Source organism: Lepidochelys olivacea, assembly GCF_965140295.1.
Source record: "Lepidochelys olivacea isolate rLepOli2 genome assembly, chromosome: 1".
In the NCBI taxonomy this organism is placed as follows: domain Eukaryota; kingdom Metazoa; phylum Chordata; order Testudines; family Cheloniidae; genus Lepidochelys; species Lepidochelys olivacea.
In genome coordinates this window covers 135,848,036-135,875,153 of record NC_140411.1, presented here as the reverse complement: position 1 = coordinate 135,875,153, position 27,118 = coordinate 135,848,036, and the positions used below count along the sequence as shown (strand labels likewise).

General features: G+C 44.1%; 1 protein-coding gene across 1 annotated transcript in view; it reads left to right on the top strand.

Annotated features, from left to right (window-relative positions):
* Positions 1 to 4,726: 4,726 nt before the first annotated feature.
* ARHGAP6 (Rho GTPase activating protein 6) overlaps positions 4,727 to 27,118 on the top strand; it is a 510,120-nt gene continuing 487,728 nt past the window's right edge. Inside the window, exon 1 of the mRNA XM_084643362.1 lies at positions 4,727 to 5,766. Coding sequence (XP_084499488.1) covers positions 5,236 to 5,766 — 531 coding nt within the window. The 5' untranslated portion in view covers positions 4,727 to 5,235. The remainder of the gene's footprint in view (positions 5,767 to 27,118) is intronic.

Below are 27,118 nucleotides of genomic sequence, written 5' to 3'. Positions count from 1 at the left end.
AATATCATTTTGTAGAGTAGACATGGCCTATGAGTCTCATGATCCATCTGTGAATTGCTAAACCAGCACTTGTGACTGGCGATCCAGAGTTGGATCACTTGCTGAATATAGGCAGATAGTATACAGGGCAGCCTTGAATAGGGGAAGTGGAGCCATAGGACCCCTTCCCCACTTTGTGGACAAGTGCAAAGGGAAACAACTTGTGCCTCCCTCTCCCCCCTGGAACATTAACCTAGGCAACCCTTCCCCAGTGATGGAGTATTAGGGAGGGTATGAGAGGGCATTCAGGCTGCATTTTACAACTGGATTCTCTGGATGATGATGTCCAGGTGCATTTCCCGCAGGATAACCGGGGCAAGCTTGACGCAGCTTCAATTCACAGCATCTTCTCACACTTTTCTTGTCCCCATAATGTTCCTTGATAAGTCTGGAGGAGGAGGAGAGGAAGAGAGCTGATAGCTGCAGCTCTATCAGGCATGCAGCTAACACCTCTGCAAAAAAGTTTGCGCATTGCACATGGGTTCCAATATTGCCAACACTTGTCATGTAGCTCCAAACCCAAGGTCAAATAACTATTCATATTTTACATTTTATATCTTCTTTTTGGTACCATGTGTAGCCCTTCAGCCAGGTGACGCTGACAGCAACAAGGGCTGGGTTCAATATCTAAGGGTTCCTCTCAACATTACAAAACCTAACCAGCACCACCCTTCACTCAGATATATAGGTGCCGACTTCCCCACTTTCCCCTGGGTGCTCAACCCTCCATCTGCCTTCAGCCCCGCCCCCACTCCACCCCTTCCATGAGGCCCCGCACCTGCCCCGCCTCTTCCCACCCCTGTCCCCATTCTAACCTCTTCCCCAAAGTCCCCGCCCCCACTCTGCCCCTCCCCTCCCCTATTCCAACTCCTTCCCCAAATCCCCGTCCCGGCCCTGCCTTCTCCCCTGAGCATGCCATGTTCCCGCTCCTCCTGCTCCCTACCAGAGCTTGCTAATGCCACCAAACAGCTGTTTGGCAGCAGCTGTGTGGGAAGCACTGGGAGGTAGGTGGAGGAGCATGGATGCGGCATATTTGGGCAGAGGAGGAGGTGGGGCAGGGGCTGAGTGGAGCTTGGCTGCCAGTGGGTGCAGATCACCTACTAATTTTTCCCTGTGGGTACTCCAGCCCCAGAGCACCCATGTCTGATGGACGAATGTCCTTTTAATACACCACTCCCTTTTGCACCATTGCGCAGCTAGCTATTAGCAGTCAGTAAAGTCAGAGAATTCAGTGGTACATTTGCAGGAGTTCACGTCTCACCCATGAACGGGGGATTGACTAACACCCTTGCTGCTGCTCTCCACTGTCACCATTGTCTTTGTCACTGCTTGTTGCAACAAACTTTATCGCTTCTCATTGCTGTCTCTGCTGCCACTCGTTGCTGCATTTGCCACTGCTCACTGCTGTCTCTGCTACCTTTGCCTCTAGCTGCAGTATCATGTTCTGAGGTTCCTTCACTTAGCCCAGTTCTTAGTGATTTCAGCAGGTAGTGAGGAAGCTCACTACTACATCCTCCTTGTTGTCTTTCATCGCAAAACTATCCCCACAGCTCATCACTAATTTCAGCTCTAATGACCACTGAGCAGATACAAGGACTCTAAATTGAATCTGATCATCTGTTTTTAAACATAGGAAAGAAAAAAATTCAAATCTTTGTTACTAGAGTTCTTTAAACAAAGACTTTAACACCAGGTACTCACCCCTTTTGACTTTCACGTGAATTTGTCATCACTACCCTCACTACCCTGTGCTTAGTGAGTGAGGTTAAAGTTAGGGTGACTCTCCCCACCAAACTAGGGCATATTAAGTACAGTTCTGCTATCCTTTTCTCATTAAATAAGGATAACAACATTTAATTAACCATATGTTCAAGACCAAAGTGAATTTTAACCCAAAACAGCCAAAATAGATCACTTGGACAAAGCAGGTCTGTCTGATGATCACCTAGGCAATATAATATAATTAATTGAATTAATATAATTCAATCAAGTATAATTCAGTAAACTTCTTTTAGTAGTAGTTGTAGTATATTGCAGGAAATTGTCAGTCTACCACACCCCAGTTCATCACTAGGTGGCAGGGAGAGCACATTCAGATGTTGGCTTGTACCTGCATGAGACCTCACTGAAAGTATTAGAATGCAAAATTTAGCTTTAAATAGAACCTTAACTGCAATGTCAACTGGGGGTAACTAGCATAATCCAGTAATTAAGCAGTGGAACAGTCTCTCTTGAGAAGTGGGAGAAGCTACATTTTATGATTAAAAAAAACCAAAACATTGGACAAAGCACTTGAAAAACATAGTGTAGAGAGAAAAGGAGTACTTGTGGCACCTTAGAGACCAACAAATTTATTTGAGCAAAACCTTATGCTCAAATAAATTTGTTAGTCTCTAAGGTGCCACAAATATTACTTTTCTTTTTGTGGATACAGACTAACACGGCTGCTACTCTGAAACCTGTCAGTGTGGAGAGAATCCTTAATTTGAAGGTGGATGGCTGAATATGCCTCTTCTCTCTGTAAGTCCAATGGCCAAAAGCTTCAGAGGGGAAAGAGCTCTCTGCTCCCTCTATTGCTGAAAAGGAAAAAATTCCTCTGGTCAGCATAATTATACATGAACTTAGATTTCATAGGATGTGGGCTCCCAGAGAAGCTTGAGAGGGCAAAGAGCTGGTTTTCAAGCAGTCAAGATTCTAGGCTGAGGTCCTAAGTGCTCTTGGCTCCCCGCTTTTGGGGGCATGCTGAAAGAGGCAATGCAGGCTAATTACAATGTTGAGAGAAGATGTAGAGAACAGCAGAAGAAATGAGTGTACTACCATGAGGTCCTGGTTTTCCAGCACCTTAGTAAAGCTGAATCACTAAGCTGGGGCAGGCAGTTGTGGTTCCGGACAAGCAGCTTTCTTAGGACAAGAGAGACATATTCAGACACTCTACTACCAATCCCTGATCCCAGCTATGAGTGGGGTTTGGTGGATGAGTGAGGTGGTATGGTCAGGCACTTTTAATACCTGTGAAACATTCTCACTGGTGGGTGGGATGGGCGTTAGATGGATTGCTGGAAGGGGAAGTTTATTTTACTCTTTATTTGCATACCTGTGTGTGTGTGTGTGTGTATCTATCTATTTATGTTATGTTGATATGTTTTTCCAAGCTTATGACTGTGTTCTCTTTCCCTTAATAAAGATGTCCTTGTTTGTACACAGTCTGGGAGCGTGTTTGGGAGTGGAGAAGTCCTGCCTGTGAAGGGAGTGTTTGGTTTTCCTAGGGTTTTGGGTGGGGTCAGTTATTTGTTTGGATTAGTTATTTGTCAAGAGTGACCCTAGATATATTGAACACGGCTTTTTTTTTTTTTTTTTTGCTGCTATTAACCACGTGGTAAAACACATATATGTCTTTATTTTTGATTACAATAATAATGCTTTCAGTCTTATTGCTGTTACCCATGCCACCCCATGGACTCTTGTCAGATGCCTCTTCTAAGCGCTGTTATTCCGCTGGACGTTGTCAGCGAGAAGAAGCAGAGTCTGAACTCAATATAGTATTTTTTCTTATTGGTTAGACAAAACAGAAGAATCTTCTCAGCTGGTACAGGATGGGGAAAAAAGCAGAGGATTTACACTAATTTACACCACTTGAGGATCTGACCCATATAAATAGAAGGCAATTTGCCTATTACTGTAGCCATTCTCTGAGGCCATTGGCTTTCTCTGAAAACATCAGGCTGAAGGAACAGCACTATAACGGAAATGTATAGTTATACAAGCAAGGGGAACAGAGGGCAGATATCCCACTTACTCTGCAAAATTATGCTCTATAGTATTTACGACAGATTATAATCAGATCGGAATGCGCCAAGTGATTTAATATGGATGATTTACTGGGCTTTATACAACCAGGCATTTGAGACAATAAGGCCAAAAAAAAAAAGTTTTTGAACATCCACCAAAACCTTTTTGAAGCAAATGAACTTTCCACTATAAAAATAATTCTAGCAAAATACTGGGAAATAAATTTAAAATCGAGTGCTGTTTACAGAGACTTCATTTTACTCCCCCTAGGTAGCAATAGCTTCAGCGGACGACAAGTGACAAATCCAACACCACAAACGTCATTCTGCGCCAGCCCGTGGGCATCCCACACACGAGATCCACCCGGTTCTCCGGGCAGACTCTGCTCTCGGGAGGCCCCCGGCAGGAACAGCTGTGGGGCGAGCGGCGGGACGGCGTGCAAGTTTGCAGAGCACCTGCTGCTCTGTCAGACCTGGCCCCGCCATTGAGTTTGTCCCCGAGTCTCGGGAGCAAGAACCATCATTCATACACCTGCATAACGGGCGAAGGTGTAAGGCAAGCTGTGGTTATCCCGAAGAGGGAAAACACGTAACACGTGTCATGAAATGGAGCTCAAGCCCTGCTCCAATATGCGTAAACATCCTGCCATGAAACCCAATAGCTGTGGGATAGCTGACAAGGGACTAAAACCAGCGAAACAACACCCCGGGAGGGGCTCTTGCCCCCAGGGCGAGAGTGGCAACACCTCCTTCCCCGTCTCAGACAGGCAGCAGTTGGGGGAGGGGGCCCCTTCATGTGGCCGTGTACTTCTCTGGTGGTCACATGCCTGGGGAAGTTTCAGCCGCCTTTGGCTATCCCCCCCTCACCCCCGTTTCGCCCGCCCGTCGTTCACCCGGCTGCGCTCGGAGCGGCGCTCGGGGATGCGGGGAGCGGCCGGCTGGGGGAGGCAGCCCCAGGGCCCCCGGCTGCCCTCCCCGCCCGCCGCGTCCGGAGGGGACTGGGCAGACCCCGTGCGCATCGCTGCCGCGGGGGGAGTGACTCTGGCAGGCTCCAGAGCGCCGCGATAAAAACTCCCGCGGCGGCTGCCTCCTTCCCTCCCCTTTTCTCGGCTAACCCCGCTCCCCGCCCGCCGCCCGGCGCAGTGACCGCGGCGGCTGCGAAGCCCCAGCGCGCACACAAGGGCGCCCTGCGGCCAGCATGAGCCTCCGGCCGCCCGCGCCGGGACCGGCCCCTGCGGGCTCCACCTCTGCAGCAGCAGCAGGCGCCCCGCGCGGCGCGGGCACCCGCTGACCGCCCCGCTCCGGGAGCCGGAGTCGTCGCTCGCTCCGCGGGGCGGCTGAGAGGGGAGGACGCCCACCCTCCTACCCGGGGACGGACACACACACATTCCCCGGGGCGGCCGCCACCATGTCCGCCCAGAGCCTGCTGAACAGCGTCTTCTCCTGCTCCTCCCCGGCCGCCGCCTCCTCCAAGAGCCTCTCCAAGCGGAGGCTCCGCCAGACCCGCAGCCTGGACCCAGCCATCATCGGCAGCTACAGCCGGGAGGAGGGGGACGGCCCGGCCAGGGCGCCCCGGGCCAGGGCGGCCGGCGGCCCCTCGGCGGAGTGCCTGGCCGCCTTCTCCTCCCGCGCCCTGCTGCGCCCGGGGGGCGGCCCGCTCTGCGGCTCGCTCTCCACTCCCAGCACCCCGCTGGAGAAGTCCCCCTCGGGCAGCTTCCACTTCGAGTACGAGGCTAGCCCCCGGGGCAAGAGGAACACGGCCTGGGAGCTGCCCTTCCTGGCGCGCACGCCCTCCGCCTCCGCCCTCAGCGCCCCCGGCGGCGGCACCGGCACCGGCACCAACAGCATCTTCTCCTCCCCGAGGAAGTGGCTCCAGCAGAGGAAGGGGCAGCAGGCGCCCAGCAGCCACCCCTCCTCCTACATCGTGTGGAAATCCGAGGTAGGACTCCCCTTCAGCGCGAGAGTCTTCCCCTCTCCCCCCCCCCCCCAGGCCAGCTGGGCCGAGAGAGGTGGCAGGATGCACCCTCCTCCCCGGGATAGGGCTCCCGCAAATCCCCAACTTCCTCAGGTTCCTTCTGCCCTGAGGACAGGCTCCCTTGGTCCTACGGGGGTGGGTCTCCCCCTTCTACGTATCGGGAAAGGGTCCCTGCTCATCTCTCTCTTCCCAAGTTGCTGAGCTATCCACGAGCTCCTGGGTTGCGTTAGTCAGATACTAGGGGCAGTTGGCTTCCGCCGCTGCTGTTGTTAGAGGTGAAAGGAGGAGTTGTGTGAATGAGGAGAATCCCATGGCTCTAGCAGGTGCCTTGATCTGTCAGTAAGGATGGGAGAGCACTTGACAGGTTTGGCCGATAGAGTGCACCTAGAGGACTTAAGGAGAGTTTTGAGTGTTTGTACGCTGCGTTTCCATCCTGGGCTGAGTCCGGGAAAGCTCGACGGGGGGTGGTGGGGACTGACCTGTACATGGGTCTTGCTGTATGTTGGTTAAGAATTGAAATATGTGATCCGTCACAATGTCTGAAGTCTGTTCCTAGAAATTCTTTTATTCTTCGTGTTTGTAGTAGAAACAAGCAAGAATCAAACATACACACTCACACAGAATTATAAATGTTTATGGATAACTGTAGATATTAACGGTTGTGCACTCTTCAAAAAAACACATACACTTTTTCACAGATATTTCTTTAAAGAATATACAGGGGTTTTAAAGTTAAACTCGTTGATCTGTTTTGTTGGCAGGGTAAACTTTTGTATGTTATGTTTCAAGGTTAATTCCATATATAGTTGTATTGGGCATGTAAAACACTCCCCTCCCACTCTAACACCTCATAAACTTGAATATGTAATGGCTTCTAACAAGATAGACACATTATTTTTAACGTGCACACCCAGTGATCTCAGTTTATCTGACCACATAGATGTGTTGGAGCCACAGGAGGAGCCACTGCATTCCAAAACTAATCTAATTTAACAATGCAAATATTTATTGGTTTAGTTTATATCTTATGTGCTTATCATAGCTGGTTGACAAAGCTATTAAAATAATGTGACATTGTTAGTTGATTGTAATTGGTTTGAAGATTAAGCGTAGCTGTAAACTACTTAAATTTAGATGTGGCACAAGTTCTCTCTTCTATTTTTGGTACATAGTTTTTATTTTGTTAACTATTTTTGTTAAATATTTTTGATGCATTCAAACTGCAATTAGAAGGTAACTTTCTTCCATAAGGACAATAAGGTAGAGATATAAGGTACATTTCCCACTCCTTAAGAAGAGCTTTGTGTAAGATGGAAAGTTTGTCTCTGTCACCAACAGAAGTTAGTCCAATAAAAGATACTACCTCATTCGTCTTGTCTCTCTAATAAACATTCTTCCATTATCAATAACCATTTCTATAGCAGTTAATGAAATCTCATCCATCATTCCAGTATTGATGTAGAATTCTTAAGTAAAATGCTTAATATGAGTATGATTTGTGGTTCAAAATGAAGCTGAAAGCTATCATGATAGAGGAATAGAAGATAATTGTAAGAGCAAAATATAACACTAAACATAAAAGCTCTCAACATCTATCAATGCTGTATGGTAACAAAGAGCTGTGTACTAGGATGTAAAGGAGACTGGAGATTTTATACATGGTTCGGAAAATAGAAACATTGAAAGTTTTGGTCAGAAGTTATTCAGAATTTTCTAGATGTAAACACATTTTAAATAATTTAGGAGATATATTAAGTAGATGTCAAAGAAAATTTATGGGAGTAGCAGCTTTAGTAGCAAAGACATGCATAGTGAAACACTGGACAAGGTAATCTGGAATTTAATGTCAGCATAAATTAAGGGTAGGAATGCATGTGCTCAGTCATGATGAGTTCAGAACTGGTAAATAACACTTTCTAGGATAATTAAGGTGTGTGGTTTTCATTCGGTGATTGCTTAATCTAGTCCAGGATTTAGGCAGCCCATGGTCCTCCATCCTGCAAGGAGCTCTACATAGGTAGATCCTTGCATCCTTCCCCACCAATCCCTAGTGAAATCAGTGTGTGTGGCTGGAGGGATGTCTGTATGGAGTTCTTTGCAGGATCGAAGCAATGTGTGGTGAAACTGTACAGCACTGGATGTGTTCCTCAGTCTGCAAACTAAAGAGCAAGGGGGATTGACAGTGTTGGTGTGTATCTAGCATTCTTAGGTAAATAATCTTTTTTTCATTCATTAGGTGTCTTATAGCTCTTTACCACGTGGAATTTTACAACATGGGACCCTTAGTTGAATTTAAACGCAGTATGGTTTCATATATTGTTTGTTTCAATGCTGTTCTTTTTCAGGTTTTTATTTTATTCCATGAAATTTGAATAGTTTGTATTTATAACTATAATTTATAAGGTTAAGAAAATGAGTATGTTTGTTGTACCAATAAAATAAAAACCAGCAGGATCTTATTAAAGGGAAAAGGGCAAAATACCACATTTATTGTGAATACAGAAAGAATCATAGTAAGCAGTTAGTTATAGCTATAACATTCCATTCAATCTCATATTTATTCACACATTCATTCATACAAACACACACCCACACACATACACACCCACACACACAGGTTCTGCAAGGTTGTTATCATAGTTACCAGCCTTAGAGTTGCTCATGCCAAGCCACTGGCCAGGTGGCCTGGACATGAGGAGGGAGCAGGGCCTTGTCAGATGCTCATCTGATGCTCCTGGAAGTTGGTTTGCAGAATCAGACCCCAAAGTTCTCACTTTTTAGAGTCTATTTTTATAGGAATTTCTTCCTATGCCAGTCTATGGGAATTGCTTCATCATGCTGTTGCTGAATCAATCAGCAGATAGGACATTCCTGACGGCTCCAAGATGTTATCTTGTTCTTTGGTTCTCCCATTCTTGAGGCTGTTGGGTGGATTCCAGTCTGCCCTCCGGGTGGGGTCCTCTGGTTATTTCCACTTGACGCCTTCTTCAGCCGATGGACACTGGATTCTTAGGCTGGCCCCTCCCTGATCATTCAGTTATTATCCACACCAAGCATCCATCCACATACATCCTCTATCTCTATTTTAATCACAATTGTTAATACAACAAAAGGGTGGGGAGTCTCTGGGTGCTGTTTCTGTTGTTAGAGTATTGCTTTGAGTCTCTCTCTCTGTGAATTGCTTTGAGAACAGACTCTGTCTTAGAATGTACTAACGCAATTAGCAGCTTGCAAGTTTCACACATAGAGGGAGAGAAACAGCACCAAAAACCAAGAGACCTCTTAATTAGTAATACCCTGGACTTTAAACTCTGGGGAACCAAACTCATTTGTGATTTTAATACAGAACTTCTTTAATATGATCCAACATGTTAATAAGTAATCTCTTACACTTTGAGGAAGTCATTTTGGCAAGGACAGATTTTTAGAGAAACAGATACATATGTGTTTAATGATACACTTTATATGCTTTTTTTATTTAATTCACCTTAAGGCTGAAATTTCAGTGCAAAGGAAGAGATTTGAGGAAACTTCCAGCAGTTCAAAATACAAGTTTAGGCCCCAGCCCTTTTAAATACATGTATCTGGCCCACTGAGCAGACTCTTCTGAGGCTTACTACAGCTCTGTAAGACTGCAAGGGTTAGTCTATGTGAAGCCCCTTGCATGATTTGGAATGAAAGTTTCTTTTCAACCATAGCCATAGCATTTGCTATGGATGAATGCTGGAAATGTAGAGCTCTAACAAGCAAGTTGGCTTGGAGTTTGAATGTGAAAACTGAAGTGAATAAGGTGGCAGGGTTATGTGAAGATCCTTCCCATACAATAGTAATACTGTACTTGGCAGTTATAGAGCACTTTATATTGGCAAGGTGCTGTGCAAACATTAATTACTCACCCATATAGTCAGCAATCATTACAAATGTAAATAACTAATCTTTAAAAAATGTATGCAAGCAGTCTTCCCAATTGAATACATTAGTAAAACTTCTATTTACAGGCATTAATTCTATTTCAGCTCTTGTAATGGGTATTTGACCTAGTACCATCAGAAAATCATGTTTATAAACAACCTATTTAATTATTTCATATCCATTCTTTATTAATTAAAGCCTTATCCCTAGGCTGGGGAATAAAGAATTCTGCTTTTACAGTGCAACACCATCATTGTGGCAAAATGAGTTGGTTGACGTGTTAGAGTAGAATGATCTGAATGGGTGAACATGAGGTAATTATTTATAATACTGTAACTTTAAAAGATACAAAATCTAAATTATCACATCCCGTGTAGCACATCTATAGTTATGTCAGATGGAAAAAGGAAGTTCATAATGGATAAGAGTTTACTCAGCTATTAAAAACTCTGCTATAGGCTAAAACTGTACATAGAGGCTTTATATATATATATATATATATATATATCCATAAACAGCTTTACATATACATATAACTTCCAATTTATTAGTTTTAGAATTATAAAATGAATTACAAATACTTCTTATATTAATTTTACTCCTACATTTTTTGATATAATTATACTTATTGATAAGTGGTCAGAGCGAAATAATGGTCTAGTGGTTGGGCAGTAACCTGGGACTTGGAAGACCTGCTCCACCTCTACAGATTTCCTGTGCGGCGGTTGAGCAAGTCACTTAGCCTCTCTGTGCCTCAGTTTCCCATCTGTAAAGTAGGGCTACCAACACTGCCCTACCTCGTATGAGAGTTGTAAGGACAAAGACATTAAAGATGGTGAAGTACTCTGATACTATGATGATGAGGGCCATGTAAGTACCTGAGGTAGAGGTCCAAATATTTCCCCATGTGCACAGTGAAAACAGCTAAGCTACACACTGAAGCATTTCTAGAGGAGAAGCAGAGGTGGTGCCAGCCTCTTCCCGGTGGGGAGGCTGAGGTGGCTAGACAGAAAATTGAGGGTGCTGTGCCCCCCCTTGCCATGAGGTGCTGCCCCTCTCCATGGTCCTGCCCCTGCTCTTGCTAAGTTCTGGCCTTGTCTCCTCCTCTCTTCTCCCCGAGGCCCCATCCCCCCGGCCGGGGCCAGTGGTGCTGGAACTAGGGTGCTGGAAGTGCTGCTGTACCCATGGGCTTGAAGTAGTAATAACAAAAACCAAATACATGGTTTCCATCATCAGTATCCCCACTATAAAAATTGTTCCAGCACCCTGGCTGGGGCTGTAGCTGCTCCTCAGCTCCCTGTTGCCTTTCAATGGCTCACAGTTAGTAACTGTTGCGGGGTGGGGGGAACCCGGCCAGGAGCCCCCTCTCTCTCCTCTCTGCCTTCAGAGCTGGGTGGCAGGAGAGTGGTGGCTGCTACAGGGGGGCTAAGACAAATTATGGGGTGGCCATAGCTCCGCAAGCCCCCCCCCCAGCACTGCCCCTGAGGAGAAATATGTAGGTAGAATCTCTTTTCTTCCTATCTTTGGCCGAGCAGTTCCTATAGCTGTTTGCTCCAGTTTCCATGACGCTTGCTGCCAGATGGGGAAAGAGAAGTAGATGGGCAATTAGAGGATTTGTCTTCAAATCAAATGGTAGATATTAAAAAAAAAATAACCTGGAGAAAGATATTCTGCATCTGCCCCAAATCCCAGCTGTGTACTTATATGCAGAGAGCCCCCGTGGAACTAGGCTGCCATGGTACATAGTATGTGTGGAAACGTGTCAGAATTTCATATCCTCCTGTCACTTGAACAGCTGGATAAGAATGACTTGCCCAATTCTATTCAGACTTTACAGAACGTGCTATATGTGAATCACTCACTGTTCAAAGATCTCTGTCATAATTATGCATGTGAGGCCGAGCTAAGGATAGTGTTACTTTTTTATTTCAGTTATTTGGCTTTGGCATTTTATAAATAAACATTCTTTGGAATGATTTCTGAAGGTTGACATGTAGCTTTGCACAATTTGACATTCACTAATGACTTTAAAAATCAAAGTTACGTGTGGGATTGCAAGCTTCAATAGTAAACCATGCTAACCAAATCATGTAAAGTTATTAGGCTTTAAATGGTCTTTATTCTGCTACAAGATTCTAATGGACCTGAAGGAATGGTGTAAAGACTCTCTAGGGCAGCAATGGGCAAACATTTTGCCTGAGAGCCACATCGGGTTTCCAAAATTGTATGGAGGGCCAATTAGAGGAGGCTGTGCCTCACCAAATGGCAAAGGGTGGCCCGGCCCCTGCCCCCATCTGACCCCCCTGGCTTCTCGCCCCCTGATGGCCCCCCCCGGGGCTCCTGCCCCATCCAATCCCCCGTTCCCTGTCCCCTGACACGCCCCCCCCGGACCCCTACCCCATCCATCCCTCCTTGTCCCTGACTGCCCCCCGCCACCCCATCCAACTCCCCCTCCTTCCTGAATCCCCCCCAGGATCCCTGCCCCCATTCAACCCTCCTGTTCCCCGCCCTCTGACTGCCCCGACACCCCCACCCCCTGACCATCACCCCAAACACCCCTGCCCTCTATCCAACCCGCCCTGCTCCCTGCCCCCTGACCGCGCTGCCTGGAGCACCGGTGGCTGGCGGCGCTACAGCCGCGCCGCCCAGAGCACCAGGACAGGCAGCCGCACCGCCCAGCTGGAGCCAGCCATGCCACCACAGAGCACAGGGTCAGGCCGTGGGTCTGCAGCTGTGCTGCCCAGCAAGAGCTCGCAGCCCCGCCGCCTAGAGCTTTGTGCCAGTGGCACAGTGAGCTGAAGCTGTGGGGGAGGAGGAACAGCAGGGGAACAGGGGAGGAGGAACAGAAGGGCTAGCCTCCCGGGCCAGGAGCTCAGGGGCCAGGCAGGAGGGTCCCGCGGGCCACTGTAGTTTGCCCACCTCTGCTCTAGGTGCTTTATCTGTTTTTACTTCTCAACTCTTGCTTTTCAGGTGCATTGATGGTAACTGTATGAATAAGAAAGTTTTATAATTAAGAGAATATTTTTAAGTGGTGCATTTATTATGTATTATTTGTATTACTGTAAAACTGCAACAAGAAGTCTTTCTTTGCTCATATGTGACCTATTTAAGTAAGGGCTTCATCCTGGTTGTACTGAAGACAGCGGAAAAACTCCAGATGTGTTCCTCAGTTTCCTTTCAGATGTCAGCTCTGCTTTTAAGAAATTTTCTTCAAGAAAAAATCCTGTTTTTCACTTGCCAAAAAAGGTCTTGTTTTTAATTATTTTTTTCTATTTATTAAATATTTTACATATAAATTATGTTTGTTTTTAAGTAAACTGAACATTTTTGAAAAGGTTGTATAAATACTTGGATGATTACGCCCCAATTCCACAAAAACTTTAAACATGTGAATAGTCCCATAAAAGTTAAGAATGTATGTGTTTGCTAGATCATGGCTTCAGAATGTATATATCTTTTTAATGACTGAAATACATTTGCAAACTGAAAAGTCTAGCAGAATTTAGAATGAAATATTAGTTTTAACAGTCAACTTATGTAAAGTCTGCTGCTTATTCTTCTGCACTTGACATTAGAATAGAAAACCACAATGTGAAAGGTATCTGTTTTGTTATGCTGTGGTGGAGAAGCTTCCATTTTTCATACCTGTGTCTATCTAGTGTTTGCTGTGATGAGCTGGATGGGAGGATAGCCCAGGATTCTCCTAAAAGATCTACACAATTCAAATTATAGTCTGATCAAAACCAGCAGGAGAACACTTCAACCTCTCTGGCCACTCAGTAAAAGATTTAAGGGTGGCAATTTTGCAACAGAAAAGCTTCAAAAACAGACTCCAACGAGAAACTGCTGAGCTTGAATTAATATGCAAACTAGATACCATTAACTTGGGTTTGAATAGAGACTGGGAGTGGCTGGGTCATTACACATATTGAATCTATTTCCTTAAGTTAAGAATCCTCACACCTTCTTGTCAACTGTCTAAATGGGCCATCTTGATTATCACTCCAAAAGTTTTTTTCTCCTGTTGATAATAGCTCATCTTAATTAATTCGCCTCTTACAGTTTGTTTGGCAAATTCCACCTTTTCTGTATGTATATATATATATCTTCTTACTATATGTTCCATTCTATGCATCCGATGAAGTGGGCTGTAGCCCACAAAAGCTTATGCTCTAATAAATTTTAGTCTCTAAGGTGCCACAAGTACTCCTTTTCTTTTTGCGAATACAGACTAACACGGCTGTTACTCTGAAACCTGTCATTATGCAAGGCACAAGTACTCCTGTTCTTTCTGCTAATGTACTGTGTCTATTGCTCAGGAATAAACAGTGTACACATCCTAAGCCAACACACTGTTTTGTAAAAGCTCTTGTTAAAGTAATGGCAACACATCAGTGCATGCTTCTTACATCTGCCACCCTTCCATTTTCCCTTCTGGTTGTTGGGAAGGAAAAGGAACTCTTTTTCCCACTCCATTTCCAAGTGCTCTGGAGTACTGTAGCAAGGTGGGGAGTTAGCTCCCCTACCCTTCCTCCTGGGTGTTGTGAGAGACACTTCATTCGACACTTTTGCTCAGTTTGGATGGCCCTCCGTCATGAATAGCTCCAGTGCACTCTACTGCTGCTTAGAGCTTTTCCAAGCTGCAACAAAGTGAAAACTGGCATTATTTTTGTCAGTTTCCCTACTGCCTGGGTAGGGTTCTGAAAAGAAGCAGAGCAATAAACTAGGGGCTCATTAATGTCACTGTAAGTTGCTGGTTGGCAAAACTATGAGCAAAAGCAGGGGCACTGGAGCTGCCTGCCTATACATTTGGGGGGACAACGCTGCTTTAGTTTAATTATTTCACAATTCATCTTTGAAATCATAAGGGCTGATAACTTAAGGCATGATTTTCAGAAGACGTTAGTGGGAGCGCTGCACAATTGAAAATCAATCCCTTAATATTTTAAAAGCTTAATTCTGTAGACACTGATAACATCAGCCCCTATCTGCCCCCTCACTTGCCAGCGTTTCTTACTCACCTTGCTGGGTAGGCAAATGGTATTTTTAAACTTAGTGCTCAGGAGTTAAAAAACTACACTGACTGGGATGGGGCACAGAAATATCAAGATAGAAAAAGAGCAAATCATACTTCATTAGAAGGCTTTCTAGAACTTAATGCTATTGGTAATTGGATTGAGGGGTACTTTTATGATACAGGTGAATATTTCCATGGTGCCTCGTGTGGATAGTATCTCTGAAGTCAATGAGACAACTCAAGTGAGTAAGGGCTCTTCACATGAATATGAGTTTGCAGGATGAGATCCTTAAGCATCAGTGATTACATTGCACTTGATGTTTAGACTGTTCAAAAAAATGTTTAGACTGGGGAAAGTTTTTCTGCAATAGTTTTTCTACCTACTGTCACACCGCAGCTTTTGTGCAAAATTTCTAAATAAAGAAGCTTCTCTTTTATAGTTTATCTGCAAAAACAGAAGCATGGAGAATTCTTGTTTTGTATTCTTTGATCATTTATAAAGAAGGCCTGAAAGGGATATGTTTGTGTCTTAAATATTCTGTAGCTTCCTTATTTTGAAAAATCAAAGATGGGTATTGAATCTGTAGCAAAGGCATTCTTTCTCTAAAGTTTTCATTAGGCATTAGAATTAGAAAGGTGTTAATGTGACAGCTTCCCTTTTGATAGCCACATTGAGGATTGAACTGGGGATCTCCAGAGCTACAAGCATAGATGGCTACAGCTGGAGCTGAAGAGGCAATGCTCCCTAGGTGGCTGCTGTAGCAATTTATATCTTCTGTAGGTTACCACAGAAGGGAATCTGAAACACATGACATGCTCACCAGCAGAGGCGCTGACTTCCCCAGTTACCGGGGGGTGCTCCACCCCTTCCCCCAAGCCGCCCTCCTGCCCTGCCTCTTCCGCTCCTTTTCCTCATCCACCCCCGCCCCCCCAGCACCTCCTGCATGCTGCTGAACAGCTGATCGCAGCGGGCTGGATGCACTGTGAGGGAGGGGAAGGAGTTGATTGGCAGCCCCACTGGCGGGTGGGAGGGGTGGACGGAAGGGGGAGGAGCTGATCCATAGGGCTGCCGGTGGGTGCTGAGCACCCCCTATTTTTTTGTGTGGGTGCTCCATGGAGTCAGCGTCTGTGCACACCAGTGAATTACATTAACAATGAATACATTTAAACAATTTGAAGAGACCTTCCCCAGCTCCTCAGCTTTCAGTCTCTTGTAGTGTCACAGTATTAATTATTCTCCTGTTGCCACAGTTTAGAAGACTTGAATTCCTATTGTAAAAAAACCTGAAAACACCAAACACTTTTGTCACAAGTTTTTCAGATTTTCCTCTTATTTATTAAAAAGTTGGTACAAAAAAGGCACAAGCTCACATTTTTTTTTTTACTTTGCCAGGTTCCCTTTAATGTGTAGTGTAATATCCTAGAACATAAAGGATGTGTGTTGTGGTTGGAACAACGCTGCTATTTTGAAATGTAACTCATGCACTTCCTGAATTACATTCTTTTTTAACTGAACCAAGGGGTTGGGATGGGAGGAGAAGAAGCCAAATGCTACTCCTGCTTAACAGCAACTAAAGGAGGGGCAGGGAGGTAAACTGGGATTCAAATTACAAGACGCTTATTAGCCAGAAGCTGATATTCAGGGCTCAGTCCTGCAAGACATAGAGCACTCTGATCTTAAACTAGCAAAACATTTAAGGATATGCTTTACTTTAAGTGAGACGTCCCACTGAAGACAAAGATATTTGGAAAAATACATGGTTTTTTTTTGTTAATTTCTTTCAATCATAGATCTTCAAAGCCGTTATTATTGGTCTTCTGTCTGTTTTTTCCCCTTAACAATGATTAATGTCTATACAAATACCTGGCCTGCTTTTTCATTTGACTTTAACCTTTCCTTGCATTACCTACAACATCTACTGCAAGGTAGGTGTATATTTCATTGTGGTTGAGAGCAAGCAGGATTAACTAATTGGACAGATAATGGTGCCTTTGAGAGATGTTGGAACTCTGCTGAGCTTCCCCAGCTGGACATCCACTGGATGGTTGTACTGGACCCAAATAGTGAATCCCCATGGGCTCTTGGCTTCCTAGGGCAGAGCAAAGTTTAGGCACGTAGGCACATGCTCAAGGTGCTGACTCATGTCTGACACTGCTCAACCCTGGGAACCTGCAGTCCTATTGCCTAGACCCTGAAACTAGTTTTTCCCAGTTTTCTCCATGTGATCCTCTGGCCAGCCTACAAGCCCTTTCAGGTGATCAGGGTCCCCCATCAGGTGATCTGTTTCTTGGTTATCACACACCTGAAGTTCAGAATGAAAAAAATAGTTTATTTTAGCTCTGCTACCTTCTGTAGCCAACTCGTTGTATGGTGAACGTAGACCCAGTCGAATGTTAATGAGTCTTGATGTTCCTGTAACATCTGTCAAGATAGGGTTACATGTGTTAGCGTCACATGTGTTAGCAAATGGCTTGTTCAATGTACATGATTCAGGGAGTAAATAATAAAATCAATCAAAATTTGTAAGTTTTACATATGTTTTTAAGTTTTGTAGCTGTGTTGGCTTCAGGATATGAGATAGACAAACTAGGTGAAGTAATATTTTCTATTGGACTAACTTCTGTTGGTGAAAGAGACAGGCTTTCAAGCTCCATAGAGCTCTTTTTCAGGTCTGGGAAAGCTCTGTGGAGCTTGAAAGTGTGTATCTCTCTCTAACAGAAGTTGGCCCAATAAAAGATATTACCTCACCCACCTTGTCTATTAAGTTTTACATAGACAGATTTCCTAGACTGTCACAAAGGGGTACATTTGAACATTAGCTCAGTGTGTGAGGATTTAAGTGAGCAACTCATTGATGCACATTTGTAGAGAAGTTGAGAATATATGCCAAAGGTGTAAAGTACGTTTGTAAATATGGGTTAAATTTGATTTAAAACAATATAATCTTGAATTTGCATACAAAGATCACGCAACTCCAAAACATGCAACTGATTTGTTGAATGTGGTCCACAGTGATTTCACAATGACTGAGCCTTCATAAACATTGCTGTAAAAGAGAGAGGTTGCAACGTTTCAAACCACTGTTCCTATGCTATTTTCAGTTTTTAATTTCTAGTTATCAGTGTGTGTTCAGCCATTATTGTATTAAACAGTGGTTTGCAACATTGGCCTTCTATGTCTCTGAAAGATTATTTCAATTTAGTTGCCTCTTTCTGAGAGTAATTTGGTGAGAAACGAGTTGGCAGTGTTCTCCTCAGTTTTTATTTGCCTGTCTTTCTCTCTCTCTGAAAGAGCTAAAAATATTTCTCTTACAGGAAATGTTTGTCATTCTGTTACGTCTTTTGTTTCCCATAGGAGGTAGTACTTCTAATTTATTGAATAAATCTTTCGGAATTGTGTTCTCATCAGAGCTTATTCAGTATAGACTTTTTTGGATATGCGATCCAGGATATCTCACCTGTTTTTACTTGTTTTTACTTTACTTTACTGTTTTTACTTGTTACTTCACTTGTTTTTAGAAGAGATGCAATCCGTTTTACAGTGACTTTAAGGATTGGGAAAAGGTGATGCTCACAGGATATAGGAAAGTTTAAAGATCACGAGGAAAATCAAATTGTGTATGGTTCCTTGAATATTAACAAATCTTCAGTAATTTCTTAAATTTCATAATATTTTTGGTGGTACGTTTTTGTTCTTTCCTACACCATGAAGAAGAGATTTTTTATTTATTTATTTAATTTTTTTTACTGTTTTAAATGAATTCTGGCCAAGTTTTGGACCATAATCTAATTAATGTAATTTCTTTTGAAAGCAGTTATGTATGTAAATATGGAAAGATTTAACCCTCATAATAACATCCTGTTTGGAAGTTAAGTATGTTTGGTTGTTTTAATATGAGAGTGTGTGTGGATGTATGTGTGTCTTGGGGTTGACATTCTTATGACTCAAAGAAAGACCCTATTCTACATGACACTATGGTACAACTATGCAATCATTACAGGTTAATTTTGTGATTTTTATCTGACAAAATACATGGTTTGACCATGTTTGTGTGTTTGCATCTCAGGATATGTCTACACTTACGGTGATGTGTACACTATAGACACTGCATACACCCCTAGTGTGGATATAAATACCGTGAGACACTGCGTAGATGAGTAGGGTACAGACACGCTAGAACAGTGGTGGGCAAACTATTGCCCTTGCCTGCCCATGGCCCTGTATGCAATTTTCCCACCCAGATGTGGCCCTCGGGCCAAAAAGTTTGCCACCCCTGCACTAGAACCTTAGTGTATATAATCCACATGGCTCTCTATGCACCCAAGCAGTGCCTCCCTTATCTACTCTGCTGTTTTTAATAGTGTAGTGTTGCGCTGCCAGAGCCTTTCCCTACCACAGTGAAAGACTGCAACAGCGGGGCAAGGCTCTGGCAAAGGGAAGGCAGCAGGGAAAAGCTCTGGCAGCTCCCAACTCCTAGAGCCTGTCTCTGCCATAGGGAGCTGCTGGAGCCATTCCTTAGCACAGGGAAAGGCTCTGGCAGCTGGCAAAAACTCTGGGGAGAGGAATGCTCTGGCAGCTCCCCACTGCCTGAGCCTTTCCCTCTGCTTCCCCTCCTGCCAATGCTTTTCACTGCCGTGTGTAGCTTCATGTGCCCTCCACGCCACAGCAAGTGTAGATAAGGTCTAACATGCTGCTTAACCAGGCTTTGTACCAGTACGTTATGGGAATATTTAGACAACTCTCTCTCACCTTCTCAGCATGGGGTAGGGTACCTGGAGAACAGGCACAGACCTGTACCTGCACTCTGTGATGTCCTAATAATGCACTCTCACAGCTGGGAGGAGGGAAACCTGGCCAAATGGATTTCATAGGTGTAGTTAGACTAGAAGCTTCTATTCCTGCTTCCTTGGCTTGACTCACAGCATCTGCCTTGCGGTTCCCAACCTCTTTGTCTCCCACCTCTGACCCTCTGGTATCCTGACCAGCCTGACTCAAGTTCCTGACTCATGGTTCTGATCTCCAGTTTATCTCCTGCTTCTGACCTTCTGGTATCCTGACCCAGACAACTTTTGACTCCTGTCTCGTGACTGTGAACTCTGGCTCTGACTATGAGGTCTGGTTTCCCACAACTCGCTGGGAAATCCCATCTACATTGCACAAAGAGGGGAACGAAAGAGTTTTGAACTAGTTACAGGCATGCAACCATTTGCCAACCTCAGGTGAAAAGCTAAGGTTACCATGCTTACTGTGTATTGCTGCCCATTGGTCTGAGTGGTTAGCCAATATTTGGAGCCTTGCTGTGTTGTTTCTTTTAAAAGGAGAAATTGATTTGAGTCAGATATTTCTTTGGTGCAGTCCTGTTGATTTACAATGAATGTACACAAATTACTGTTTTTCTGAACACAATAAGAATCAAACATCGGGAGATAGTTTCCTTGTTCAGAAATCCAAGCCTGCTTTCCAACTTATTTCATGCCCCAAAGAATCTTTCTTGGCTTCCTTCAAGGGCCACACTCACAGTTCTCTGGCTTTCTCCTGTCTGCTTCTGACACGCACACACAGCTGCCAACTTTCAGCTTTTCTGGAGATGCTCCATCCCTGTTCAGGGGAGCACCAAATGGACATACAGACAACTTCACCAATCAGTGCCCCAACACCTGCATTTGCACTCACCCAGGGAAACCCTTCTTATTAGCCCTAATTTAGTTCTTGTTCTGAACTTCCCATAGGGTCCAGTGACCTATGCGGTGGCTTCTGTTGTTTCAGCTGTCTCTAAACAAAGGGACATTTAATTTCTCCCTCATTTAGCCTTATTGAAAGGTAGCTAGTGCACCTAGAAGCTTCAGCGAGGTCTGTGATTGCTCATAGATCAAAGACTGCTTGGTGGCAGCCACCAACACCCTCCAATGTAACAGATTTAACCATGCAGGAACTGGTTACGCACTTGGTGAAAATAGTAGACAGGGCCTAAAAATAGTTTTCAGAGAGCAGGAAGCAATGCAGTTTTTAGCTTTGTGCATAATCAGGGGGGATGGGTCTCTATTATAATAACACCAGATGATAAGTAAATAAGAATGGAATTATGATGACAACCACATTTCTATACAGATATTGTAGGTACAGTTTAGGTAACTTTTCTCCTACAAATTTCTTCCCCATCAAAAATGGGGAAAATTGTGCCCTTCTTTCCACTGTCACCCTGTGTTGCTAAGGCAACCAACCACTTTGATCCTTGGTCTGATTTTTTTTTCCTGAATGTGACTCAGCTTAGCAAATGTTTTGTAATATTGTATATTCCCTGAGGTAAATTGATACAACTAGCAAAACATCAGCAAGTGCTTTATCTATAATTTTAATACAAAATCATGAAGATGTGTATTGTACTGTCATTATTCCTTAATTCTTATAGCTGGCAACGCAAAGTGTCTGGGATCCTGTACAGATGTTATGATGCTATGCACTGGTTTCCAACTGAATACTGAATCTAATACAAGGTCCTGGCACTCATCTTCAAAGTTCTTAATGAGCTGAGGCTTGACTACCTCAGCGCTTCTTCTCCTTTTCCTCAAGTTCAAAAATATGGGGACCAACAGGCAGGATGTATCTGGCAGGGCTGAAGATGAGGCTTGCTGGTGACAATGTGTTCATGTTAAAGGGTACCTTGTTGTGTAACTCTGCTGGAGAAGGTCAGCATGAAGACCATGTTTTGATTCCTTCAAAGCACAATGTAAGACTCCTCTGTTTGCACAAATCTTTTCTCATCAAATCTTCTCTCAACAGTGACAATCTAGCTGATGAGCTTCCTCTCCTTTCTAATGATGTCCTGCACAACAGAACTTCCTATCTGTTTTCCATCACCAGTGCAACTACACTGACATTAGTATCCAGGCTCAGGCATTTTCAGCTCTATGTTGTAAAGACCAGAATGTCTAAAGCTCGATCTATAGTAGTGTTAATATAGGTGCAGCTACACTAGTGTTTGAAAACAGGTTTTTCTATCTTAGACACTCCCATAGATAACTCCCCATGGGGGCAGAGAAATGGAGAGACACTAGTGAAAGACAAAAAGAAAAGGAGTACTTGTGGCACCTTAGAGACTAACCAATTTATTAGAGCATAAGCTTTCGTGAGCTACAGCTCACTTCCTCAGATGCATATTGTGGAAACTGCAGCAGGCTTTATATATACACAGAGAATATGAAACAATACCTATTCCCACCCCACTGTCCTGCTGGTAATAGCTTATCTAAAGTGATCATCAGGTGGGCCATTTCCAGCACAAATCCAGGTTTTCTCACCCTCCACCCCCCCACACAAATTCACTCTCCTGCTGGTGATAGCCCATCCAAAGTGACAACTCTTTACACAATGTGCATGACAATCAAGTTGGGCTATTTCCTGCACAAATCCAGGTTTTCTCACATCCCCCCCACCCCCATACACACACAAACTCACTCTCCTGCTGGCAATAGCTCATCCAAACTGACCACTCTTCAAGTTAAAATCCAAGTTAAACCAGAACATCTGGGGGGGGAGGGGGGAGGAAAAAACAAGAGGAAACAGGCTACCTTGCATAATGACTTAGCCACTCCAAGTCTCTATTTAAGCCTAAATTAATAGTATCCAATTTGCAAATGAATTCCAATTCAGCAGTTTCTCGCTGGAGTCTGGATTTGAAGTTTTTTTGTTTTAAGATAGCGACCTTCATGTCTGTGATCGCGTGACCAGAGAGATTGAAGTGTTCTCCGACTGGTTTATGAATGTTATAATTCTTGACATCTGATTTGTGTCCATTTATTCTTTTATGTAGAGACTGTCCAGTTTGACCAATGTACATGGCAGAGGGGCATTGCTGGCACATGATGGCATATATCACATTGGTGGATGTGCAGGTGAACGAGCCTCTGATAGTGTGGCTGATGTTATTAGGCCCTGTGATGGTGTCCCCTGAATAGATATGTGGGCACAATTGGCAACGGGCTTTGTTGCAAGGATAAGTTCCTGGGCTAGTGGTTCTGTTGTGTGGTATGTGGTTGTTGGTGAGTATTTGCTTCAGGTTGCGGGGCTGTCTGTAGGCAAGGACTGGCCTGTCTCCCAAGATTTGTGAGAGTGTTGGGTCATCCTTTAGGATAGGTTGTAGATCCTTAATAATGCGTTGGAGGGGTTTTAGTTGGGGGCTGAAGGTGACGGCTAGTGGCGTTCTGTTATTTTCTTTGTTAGGCCTGTCCTGTAGTAGGTAACTTCTGGGAACTCTTCTGGCTCTATCAATCTGTTTCTTTACTTCTGCAGGTGGGTATTGTAGTTGTAAGAAAGCTTGACAGAGATCTTGTAGGTGTTTGTCTCTGTCTGAGGGGTTGGAGCAAATGCGGTTGTATCGCAGAGCTTGGCTGTAGACGATGGATCGTGTGGTGTGGTCAGGGTGAAAGCTGGAGGCATGCAGGTAGGAATAGCGGTCAGTAGGTTTCCGGTATAGGGTGGTGTTTATGTGACCATTGTTTATTAGCACTGTAGTGTCCAGGAAGTGGATCTCTTGTGTGGACTGGACCAGGCTGAGGTTGGTGGTGGGATGGAAATTGTTGAAATCATGGTGGAATTCCTCAAGGGCTTCTTTTCCATGGGTCCAGATGATGAAGATGTCATCAATATAGCGCAAGTAGAGTAGGGGCTTTAGGGGACGAGAGCTGAGGAAGCGTTGTTCTAAATCAGCCATAAAAATGTTGGCATACTGTGGGGCCATGCGGGTACCCATAGCAGTGCCGCTGATCTGAAGGTATACATTGTCCCCGAATGTGAAGTAGTTATGGGTAAGGACAAAGTCACAAAGTTCAGCCACCAGGTTAGCCGTGACATTATCGGGGATAGTGTTCTTGACGGCTTGTAGTCCATCTTTGTGTGGAATGTTGGTGTAGAGGGCTTCTACATCCATAGTGGCCAGGATGGTGTTATCAGGAAGATCACTGATGGATTGAAGTTTCCTCAGGAAGTCAGTGGTGTCTCGAAGGTAGCTGGGAGTGCTGGTAGCGTAGGGCCTGAGGAGGGAGTCTACATAGCCAGACAATCCTGCTGTCAGGGTGCCAATGCCTGAGATGATGGGGCGCCCAGGATTTCCAGGTTTATGGATCTTGGGTAGTAGATAGAATATCCCAGGTCGGGGTTCCAGGGGTGTGTCTGTGCGGATTTGATCTTGTGCTTTTTCAGGAAGTTTCTTGAGCAAATGCTGTAGTTGCTTTTGGTAACTCTCAGTGGGATCAGAGGGTAATGGCTTGTAGAAACTCGTGTTGGAGAGCTGCCGAGCAGCCTCTTGTTCATATTCCGACCTATTCATGATGACAACATGTCAGCCTTTTTGTCAGCCTTTTTGATTATGATGTCAGAGTTGTTTCTGAGGCTGTGGATGGCATTGCGTTCCGCATGGCTGAGGTTATGGGGCAAGTGATGCTGCTTTTCCACAATTTCAGCCCGTGCACGTCGGCGGAAGCACTCTATGTAGAAGTCCTCTGAGAGTGCTATAGAGAATGTAATCTGACTAGGATGGTATTGATTTTAATCATCCTTGGTCTTTATTCTCCCTGAATTGCCCATTGTTTGAGTAAAATGGGTATAAAAAGCTTACACACAAATGCTAATTTGGTAATTTTTTACACCCACGTTGCACCAGAATAAATGACTCCAGAAGGTACAGGGCACTAGAAAATCAGGTCCCTCATATTTGGCAGCTAGACATAATAATGAATGGTGAAACATACATAATTTGTGTATAAATAAAAGGAAACCTCATTTCTGCCACTGTGGGATTACAACTCTCCCCTCATTTCAGTCACATCTCAAACAGCATATGTCTGAACGACTGCAGTGCAGGAGAAATTATGCTTATCTGAGGAAGGCCTATGTTGAGAGATGTCTCTCATCTCATTGTTCTCAGAGGCTGCTTCTGTGCTAGTATTTTTTTGGGAAATCTCCCACTGTTGCTTTGCAGCTGCACTGGAGGTAGCACAAATGTAAAAAGAATATGGGTGTTTTTAGAGCTGGCTGGAAAAATTCTGATGACTCCTTTTTTTCTTCTTCCACATTTTCTGATTTGTCAAAATTGAAATATTTTATGGAGACTATTCAATTTAAGCAAAGTTCTGATGGAACTCTGCCTGCTGGGAGGTTTCAAAATCTGCCTGGTTTCCTGCTAGCTCACTTGCCTGGCTCCTCAGCAGCCCACCTACTAGACTGCATCAGAGTCAGGGACCCTAGGGCATCCAGGGTCCACGATTCTAGGGCAGCCTGCCTTGGAGCCAGGACTCCATTTCCTTTGTCAGAGAATCTTCAAATTGTTGGAGTTTGTTTCTCACCAGAACTAAACCAAATATTGAAATGCACTACAAAATGGAATTACCGTTCTCCACGCAGCTCTTGTGTTTTTTGTTTGTTTGTTTGGTTACCTTGTCTCCTTGTGCTCAGGGCAGGTCTAATCAACAAAATGCCAAAACCACCTTTTTTCAAGAGGTACAAAGTATTATTTGTAGAGAGTGTTCCTAAACACCCAACGTAACTATACTCTGGGTGTCTAATGGCAGCTTCATTTTGTGTGACTTTCTTTCAAACCATCATCCAAAAAGTGTTAGAGAGGCAAAAAATAAAATTGGAGAGAAACAGCACAGGGAGGGGAAAAGAAATTCAAAGGTGTGTGAAAGGGAGAAAAGATCTCTTCAGCTGAGATTTGAACTGAGAATTTCAGCAGGTATAAAGGGGGGAAAAGGTGTGATAATATGACAATTCATAGAGGTATCTATTTTATATTACACAGCAACATTTAACCTCAGATTGACCTTGAAATTTAGAAGCTAATGGGGACAGTTACGTAATTGGGAACCGCTAAAGTTAAACTAAATAGAATTTGGGAGATATGGGTCACACAGCCTAGAGAGAACAAGAACCAAATTGACTTGCTGAAGTATGTGCTTCCACAGTTCTATTTAAAAGTAGCACCGTTCATGATTTACCACTGTTTTGTTTTGAGCTTCCAAAATATGTTTTGTAGACAACGGGGTTTTCCATGCCTTTCCCCCCTCTTCAGTAATGATCTCAGCAAGTCTGCATTCTTCTGGAAAAGTTCTATAAAATGAATTAAGTATGGCTTCTAACATAGTGTATGAAATTGATCTGACAAAAGATCTTGCCTATATTAAACCAAAATCTTAATTGCCAGGATCATTAGACATTTATATTTCTCAACCTTAGGATTACTTTGCTTAGCTGCTTATTTCCTGTTTTGTTTTTTCCTTCTCCCCATTTCCTTTCATCTTAGCTATACAGTCATGGTGTATAAGCCTCTGTTCCTCTCTGCTTGCTTTTGTATCCATTCATGAAATCCTAAAGTTAGAGATGGAAAAGACCTATTAAGTCATCCTATCTCTTTCTCTGCAAATTTAAGCATGTTCCCTACAGTAAATTTCTAGTGTCTTCTCCTATCTAGTTCTAAATGTCTCATTTGATGAGGTTTCCATCAGGTTCTTGAGACAATGTACCATACTTTTAATATGTTTTGCTGTAAGGCAATTTTTCTGACCATCTAGTTTACATTTTCCTGATCCCAATTTTATTCCATTACTCTTAATAACACATTAAACAACCCCTCTGCCTGCTTGATGTTGACACCCTTCAAGTATTTGTAGAGAGAAGTTCCCAAGCCTGAGTTCCTCAGTCCTTATTATTCAGTTTCTCCATCTCCTCTTTTTGTGAGAATTTGTGGGACCCAGGTCTGCTGGCTCCTGGGCAGCTGCTTTGTCCACACCGCCACCAGGCAGCTTTGGTGAAGTGTGGACCAGCAGCCTGCAAGTTCTACAGGTTCAAGCACTGCTGTATGTCACAGCCACAGAGGCCCCTGCTGACAGAACCTACCACATTCCCTGATTGCCCCAGGCATGCTATTTAAGGCTTAGGGGATACACCCAAAGGCTGTCTCTACAATCAGGCAGATCCCAGCTTACTGCTGCAAACAAACCTGACTGTAGTTTTTTTCAGCTGCACAGTTCCCTGTCTACACTGTGATATCCTCAGCAAGCCAGACTGCCTAAACAGGAGGGTCTTTACTTTTCTTTCTCTTCAGAAGGTATAAACAGTGTAATTGCCAGCAGTTATAAGTTAGGACATAGTCCTTTCTAAGCAAGCACGCGTATTCTTAAGAAGAAAGTATTACAGAGAAAATATTAAAACAATAAAATAACCTACATGCATGCTAAAAAGCTTATCAGAGATCACTCCAACTCCATCATCAGGCTTTGGAAGGATCAGTCCGTCAAAACCCACAACTGGGTTTTCCCTATGCTTACAAATTCATAATTCTCTCAAATTCAGAACCAGAGCAACCAGCTAGGCAGCTCAGTCTCTTCTCTATA